This window comes from Trematomus bernacchii, unplaced genomic scaffold (assembly GCF_902827165.1).
Source record: "Trematomus bernacchii unplaced genomic scaffold, fTreBer1.1, whole genome shotgun sequence".
Taxonomy (NCBI): domain Eukaryota; kingdom Metazoa; phylum Chordata; class Actinopteri; order Perciformes; family Nototheniidae; genus Trematomus; species Trematomus bernacchii.
In genome coordinates, this window is record NW_022987685.1 from 2841700 (window position 1) to 2850104 (window position 8405).

At 40.7% G+C, this 8405-nt stretch overlaps 1 protein-coding gene across 1 annotated transcript in view; it reads left to right on the top strand.

Annotated features, from left to right (window-relative positions):
• The window catches only part of LOC117487829 (sodium/potassium/calcium exchanger 2-like), an 8694-nt gene extending 291 nt beyond the window's left edge, over positions 1-8403 (top strand). Inside the window, exons 2-6 of the mRNA XM_034136548.1 lie at positions 854-919; positions 6746-6880; positions 6974-7063; positions 7410-7576; positions 8256-8403. Of these exons, the coding sequence (XP_033992439.1) occupies positions 854-919; positions 6746-6880; positions 6974-7063; positions 7410-7576; positions 8256-8403 (606 nt within the window). The remainder of the gene's footprint in view (positions 1-853; positions 920-6745; positions 6881-6973; positions 7064-7409; positions 7577-8255) is intronic.
• Positions 8404-8405: the final 2 nt, after the last annotated feature.

An 8405-nucleotide genomic window follows, 5' to 3' on the forward strand; every position in this document is an offset into this window, starting at 1 on the left:
TGTTTTTTTTAATGTTGAAGTGAAATGCATCAATCTGGTGCACTTTGAGCACAACATGAATTTATGGATACAGCTCTCAACACTCGATGAAAGGGAGCTGTATACTTTCAATAATCCAAACATCTTTAGAATATGATCACAACCAATAACAAATCATTTCAACTTGTTTATTCTTATCTTATGTTACCTAGTTAGCATTCTTTCTTTTTATTTATGCTTATTTTACTAATCACTCCCCTTTTAAACTGTTTATTTATTTTACTTTCCTATAGTACACATTGGAATGATTTCTTACTTTTATTTTTTACAACTATACCCCTCCTGTTGTGTTCGTCGGTCAATCTGACCGATTTACTACTTTCATCAATCATAACTTTTTTGTATTACATTCGATTGCATTAAGGCTTTATGATATCCTTCACAGTAGACATTTGAACATATACAATTGCTGATCACCACTTTCATTGAATTTTGGATGATTTAGTTAACTTTGTAACACCCATGGTGTTCCCGGTCAAAAATGACCGCCATAAAGAAAAGGAATTGTTAACCATCCGATCAGATAAAACACACACACAAATATCCACACACACAAACACACGCATACACTAGATGTGTTTTCCCCCCCCTTATGTGCCCATCCCCCCATGTGAATCACACCTGGCACACAAACACACACACACACACACACAGAACAATTTGATACATTTCCCGCTCTTATGTGCCCCCGCGAGCTACTTATTGAGGGCTTGCGAGCTACCGGTAGCTCACGTGTGGGAGATCCCTGCTCTACACGCTCCTCACTTACACAATTATCTCTCATATCTCCCACAGATAAAAACCTCCCCAACAGCTCCAGCGTGGAAGTGGAAGTGACACCACCCTGAACGGCACCGCAGTTCAAGAAGGTCAAGAAACGGTAAGAAATCACATGAAAAAACTCAAGTGTGTTGAAAATATATCTCATATTTTCCCCCAAAATATCTCCTATCAAACTAACCAGCTCGGCAGCAAAGGTAAGAGGCACGGATCAAAGTCAGAGGGATATTTATGGATATTTTATGCCCTCCATCCATTCCACCTTGAGTGAGATGGATGCATTGACTACGGCACAGGTCACTACTGCTGATAATTTCCCAGCATGCCCTCGGAACGAGATCCTCCATCTTCAGCCAGACCTGCCAAACACTCGCCTCCTTCCACTGAGTTCTGTAATCACACTCCTCACTCACCTGCTGCTCCCCGCCGCTGGGTGTTCACACACACACAACACACACACACACACACACACACACACACACACACACACACACAACCACACACACACACACACACACACACACACACACACACAGAATGGCAACTGCAGGAGTGGTGCTGGCATGAGCGATGATGGTGGGACGCAGCGACCCACTGGGCCAGCAGACGGTCCCGGGGAGAAAGGGCAGCGATTCAAAGTGGCACACTGAGAGGAGAGGGGGCGGAGGATTCTTTCATTGACTAACACAGACTGAATCATGCTGCCATTCACCGCGTGAAAAGTTGTATTTTCAACCAAAAATATCTGTTTTCTGAAAAATTGCAAACTTTTTTATTATTATTATTTTTATGTATTTATTTCAACAAGGACCATGCATAAAAATACTTTAATCTCAGAAAAGAAGAGATGAATTATGCCAGAATTTAGCTAATAGCTCATTTCCATCTGCAGTCCTTAGATAGGTACATAACAATCAACAAACACTAAAAACATTGCATAATCTCTATCACACAAATAATTATAAAACATGATTTAAGTAAAAAAATAAATAATACATAGTACAGTAAAATATAATATTACAATACAGTTCAAATTGAAAAACTCAGATGTAATTAATGTTGGCATGGTTGCTTAATAATATTTTTGATTTGCTGTTCGCTGCCATTGTTACATTCCCCCTCGGAAATGTCTCCCATTTGTGTGAACCTCTGTGAGCTGAGGGAGCGAGTCAACAAAGGTGGTCACTCCAGTTGTGTATTATCACCCACAATGCATTGTAGTTATACACTATACACTCGCAGAAAATGACAGCCAGGAATGGTGCACTGCACTCTCTACTGACCATGCAGACTATTATAGATAGGTAACCAATGAATGCATTTGATGGCAATAGCAGGGCAAATAAATAGTATCAAGCGTTAACTTTGCATTGAAATCCCAAGGTTTTAACTTTAAACGAGCCAAACGTTTTTAGTTAAATGTTTGCGTTTAGGTGGATTTTAATCTTGCACAACCCTTTGAATCAAAGCCCAGTCTTTGAAGCATTTTGCCTTACAGCACACAGATAAAAAATGTATACTGTAGCACTTTGTATTTATAGACCGCTGTATGCCCCCCCCTGAGTACGGCTGCATGTCTGCTGCTGAGGGAGCATTAAGGACGCTCTCAGAATAGACTGCAGGAGAAAATGCTGAAGAGAAGCCCTAAGTCGCAACATGACCGCGTGTGTATCGATATACTGCTGCAGCAAGACCACATTGATCTCCCACTCTTTCCATAATCATAGTCTTTAAAGATAAAACTGTCATCACTGCGTTGAAGCTGAAAATATGTGTGCCTATAATAAGGAAAATGATAGACTATATTCTTCAGGTGAAGGCAGAAAAGCTGATATGGTAAAGAATATTCCAGGTGGTGATTCAGAGGATTGGAAGATCTCATTGGCATAATTCCCATATGTTTATATATTTATAGGCGTGTCCCACAGTGCACCTGTGTGTGTGTGTCAGTCAGGAAGTAGCTGGAGGCATCTCACACCTTCACATGCCGCCTGAGGCCCGTCATGCTAATTGTTCAATTCCTCCTGGATGCCTTGGCAACCAAGATTGGGGAATAAGGTCAAACTAAAAGCAGCAGCTGACTTTAAAAGCTTTGAGAGCTGTGCTGACAGAAACGCACTGCAATAGTTCCCAAATCAAACGGGCATTTTTCATAAAAGTAACAAATATATTCAGCCTAGGATTCGCAGCAAATTGTCTTTCTGTAAAACATATACGACAGGATTTTCTACTTTCAGCACACATTTTGAATAATGTATGAGTGTAAAGCTCCCGTAATCGGGTCTTTAAATAACATTCTGAGAAGATCACAACCAACAGGAATTTGTGACTCATCCGAGCTCCTCTCTGAACTAAAACGATTTCAGTAAAAACACACACTGTGTAGGCATTATGTATTTTGGGGAGGAAGTAACATCATGAATATCTGATTGCTTTGCTAAATAATATGAGATTTCATATCAATTATATGGAGCCTCTATGTCAGGAAAAAGCACATTTCCGACTACTCAAAGATCTAAAGAGTTGGCAATGACTTTTTATTTTATTGACTAATCAATTAGTTGATTAATCGTCACAGCGCTTGGCAGATTAGTTGGAAAAAACACATTTAATCAAAAAATGTATGTGTGTGCTCATTTGCTCACACTTTTCATGTCGATTTCAATTCTTGTAGCTTTGTTTCTACTTAGCACACGCCTCCAGGTTTAAAAAAGAAAAATAGCAAATGTCACGCCTCCCTCGCAGCTCTGGTAAAAGTCAGTGCCTTTAAGCTCGGAGTTGGCGGTGTTGCCAACTGAGGCCCCGCGGGGCAGGAAGGCCCCCGAGGAGCTGGCATTTGGGAACCAAGTCAGAAAGGGAGCAGCAGAACCTCCATGGGGCTCTTCAGCAGGGAGAGCAGAAATAGACAGATGACAGACTCACAGTGTGCAGCGTCGGCCTGAAACGCTCACCTGCATGCTGTCAACATATCCATCAAAGAGCTGTGGGCAAAGAGCAACATCCTGCATCACTTCCTGCTAGATCACATGACCAAGTTTAGCTTCCAAACACTGCAGTCAACCCTGATAAAACCTCTTAGATCTCCACATGTATGATAAGCAATGGATTATTGCCTCAGGCTTTTGGGTTTTAGGCCTTTTAACATATAACAATGCAGCCATCTGGATATGGAGAGGTGGGAATCAGAAGTAGAGCATAAGTGATGCAAGCTTTGCCTTTTGTTTGGCGGCTCTGATTACCAAGGTTACCGTGAAATACTCAGCAGCGGTGGCTGTCACAGCAGGATAGGCTCCGTGTGATTCACGATTCGTTCAGTAGCCTTCTTTAAAGATTTCTGCCTTCCTCTCTGCTCCGATAATGTGATTGACAATTATTGTTTACTGAGCGAACATCTGTTATCAGCATCGCTCTCTGTGGTGTGTGTGTGTTTGTAAATATTATTTTTACACCTTGGCTAACTCTCAAAAGGGCAAGAGACACATTTGAGGTCTTCAGTGGATCTACATGTGTGGACCTGTTCTCCGCAGGTCCCCGTGGCTCCTTACCATCCTGTATAATTGGATACAAAGGGACCCAAGTTATGTTCCCACTCTCAGAAGGCTTTGTTGTTTTAAAGTATGATTGTTTAGTAGAGAGTGATTTCGCTGCTGTGGACACAAACAGAGATGGAAAAAGTACACACATCCTTTACTCAATTAGAAGTACAGATACTCGTGTAAAAAATACTCTGGTACAAGTAGAAGTACTGACTAAACTTCTTTACTCAAATAAAAGTAAAGAAGTATGGGCTTCGAAATGTACTTAAGTAAAAAGTACCCATAAACTGTTTTAAAGAGTACCTGACCTCCCTTTATATTAATAGAACAATAATGTCATTGTTAGCTAATGAATGTTTCGATGCTGAACAACGGCAAAATGACAACGTTTTCATTGGTCCCTCTTCTTTAGAGAAGACCAGGAAATGATGTGTGTTAAAATCGTGTTAAAATCAATAGGCACGCAATGACTCTAAATAATAATAATCAGGCCACCAAACACACATTCAAACTAAAGTAACCTGTTTTGAAAATGTAAGAAGTAGAAAGTACAGGTATTTGTGTTCAAAATGTAAGAAATAGAAAGTACAGGTATTTGTGTTCAAAATGTAAGAAGTCAAAGTAAGTAGTGGAGTAAAGTACTGATACCAGAAAAATGTACTTAAGTACAGTAACGAAGTATTTGTACTCCACTACTTCCCACCTCTGGACACAACAGATAATGCTCTAAATAAAAAGGAGATTTAGAGTCTTTCTTGCAGAATCTGTCATCTCTGGACCGTTTCTGTGAGGCTGATCTGCAGCGAGGTGACAGTCTTTGGCTCACTTGGCATTCCAGTGGCAGGTCCAATCAGCCCCCCGAGGGTGTGCCGCCGCAGCCAGCCTCAGCACTGATGGGGGGGGGTTGTAGCCCTCAGGCTCGCTGCAATCTCCCCAATCACTCTCCTCACACTCCTCTGTCTTAAGGTCACCGCTGAGCAAAAAGCACATGCACTTCCAGTTCCTGCCTTCCATTTTCTGCAGGCCTCCTGTGCTTGTGTTGCACTACCCACCCCTCCTGATAGTTGCTATGGAGAGGTGTGTCCCAATGAGACATGTTACCCTAAAGGAGACACTTTTTCCGACATCCCTATAGGAACATGCAAAAAGCCTGACTCAGCTAAAGGTAAGGTAAATGAAACACCAAGTGATTACACTGTATTATATATCGCCTCCACACATTATTAAATATCACATTTTTTTAGAATCGCCACTAAATAAAGCTTGAAGGCTAAAATGGCATCATTTTTTCAAACTCTGGAGTTATTTAACAAAGTTAACATCAATAATATTCAGATAAATATCCAGGTATTTACATTTCTTAAAATGTCACTTCTCTGTTCCTTTAATATTTTTTTAACAAGTTCTTAGATCCACTTTTAAGTCAGTCCTTCAGAAGGCAGGTCAAATGTTTATTGTAATTTTTGTGTTAAGTTATTTTCTTTATTGGTTAGTTTCTTGTTTGCACATTGTATTTTTTTCATTCTTTTTGACATAAAAAATGGGTTGCTTCGTGTCCTTTTGAAAGTATATAACATATATAGGCCTCATTTTAGGTTCCCTTTTATTAGCCTTTAAGGTTTCTTTATTCCAGATGTGCATTTCCTCATGTTATTTCATGATTCCTCTCTAGTTTTATATATATATATGCACAATAATAATACATTTAATTGATATAGCGCATTTTTCGAGTTATGACATGGGGGGTGGGGGTTCCAAGGAAAAAGCCAGTTTGAAGAGGTGGGTTTTGAGGGCTTGTTTGAAGGATGATAGGGGGGTTGATTGTCTGATGTGTATAGGGAGGGCGTTCGAAGCTTAGTCCTGGTGGTCTTTACGGTGCTTGCATCTCCGGACCTGAGGCAGCGGGTGGGGATGGGACAGTGGACGAGGTCAGAGAGACAGGGAGGGGCCACGTTGTTCAGGGCTTTGAAGGTGGTGGGCGATATTTTGAAGTCGATTCTGTATTTGACTGGGAGCCAGTGGAGGTTGTGAAAGACGTATTGCAGTTTGTGTGGGGATTGTGTTTGGTAAACTCAAACTGTAGAGTATGCTATTGCAGTAGTCGAGTCTGGAAGGGATGAGGGCATGGATGAGGGTTTCAGCAGCAGTAAAAGAGAGGGAGGGTCAGAGGCAGGCAATGTTCTTCAGCTGGACATTTTTAAATTTACATAACTTAACCATCATTATTTTTTATCCAAACCATGATCTTTATGTAAACCCATCAAGTACCTTTGTCGCGTGTTTGTTAACAACTTTACAGGCTGTTTAAAACTGTAATTCTCTGGGTTTTAACAACCAATCCTGATGAATGTTTTATAACCTCTCCTGTATTGTTTGTGTTCTGCTCTCAGGCTGAGGATGAGGAGGAGGACGACCAGCCTCTGAGCCTGTCCTGGCCCGACTCCTGCCACAAGCGCATCACGTACCTCCTCATCATTCCCATCGTCCTCCCACTGTGGTTAACGCTGCCCGACGTCAGGAAGCCGGTGTGTGAGACAGTCTATCCTCACACATGGAAAACAGGAATCCTCAGTGTGAGACGGAGAAGTGTTGACTCGTTTTGTGTTTTTCTCTTTCAGACTGCCAAAAGGTTCTTTCCCATCTCCTTCATCGGTGCCATCTGCTGGATTGCAGCATTCTCCTACTTAATGGTGTGGTGGGCTCACCAGGTACATACTTTCCCAAAGACAGACTCACTCCCCCTGTACATGACATTGTCAAAACGAATTGGGTGTAGCGTGATCACGACAGAACATTGTAAAATCCTAACATAATCCTTTTAAAAAAAAACAAAGCAAGATGCAGTTGTCTCGTTTCTCCATCCTTGACATTTCAAACAAACCATATTGTCTAATCCTCCCACTCATACATAATTATTCAAAACAGAGAGCTTTTTATCACTCCTCATCAGCTCCTAATCATCACAAGGAAATAGCTAGAACAAAAGATTAGGTTTTTATTTACCCCAAAGCTTAGTTTTATTTATTTTTTTTTCCTTTTTTGTTTTGTTTGCAGGTTGGAGAGACCATCGGGATTACGGAGGAGATTATGGGCCTGACTATATTAGCAGCTGGAACGTCCATCCCTGACCTCATTACCAGTGTCATCGTGGCACGCAAGGGGCTGGGGGATATGGCTGTCTCCAGCTCCGTCGGCTCCAACATCTTCGACATTACAGTAGGGTACGCACAGGGCCTCTTACATGATTACATTTTTCTTTATATGAATGTTATTTTCTCCTTACCATTGACGGCCTTTACCTTCTCCTTTTTTTTTTATAAGGATTAGTTGGGGGAAGGTAACTTCAGTGCAAGCAAATGGCGATTACCCATGTAATCAGGCTGTATTGTGCTTTATTTATATTTCCCACAGTATATAATTGCGATGTAACAACGGTGTAAGTGGCAGGTACAGGCAAAACCCTTTAATGCACAACTTTAGGCCCTTTATTTATTTATATATTTATTGTATGTCTGTAATTAATGTTGTGTTTTATATATATTTTAAGTGTGTTGTTTTAATTGTGTTTTTATGAATTTTTACTCTGTAAAGTGTCTTTGAGTTTCTAGAAAAGAATGCATTATTATTATTATTATTATTATTTATTAACTGAAGCAAGGTGAGAAATCAAATGATGGGCAGGTGCTGCTAAGTTGCTCTTTGATTAGCTAAATTATTGTCAAATTAGACTTTTTAGAATTAGAATCATATTATCTGTGTGTGAGAATTCTCATAACAACAGAAAAAAATCTAGATTCAAAAATTAAGTTGTGACATTCGTAATTGTACATACTGTTGTCTTCTTAACCTAGTCATTGTTTACAACACGAAGCTTTATTGAACGTGTTTTTTTATTCGCAGACTGCCGTTCCCCTGGCTCTTGTGGTCCTTTATCAACAACATGTCTCCGGTGAAAGTCAGCTCCAACGGCCTCTTCTGCGCCATTGTGCTCCTCTTCATCATGCTCCTCTTCGTCCTCATCTCCATCGCCGCTGTAAGTGGCGCATGAGC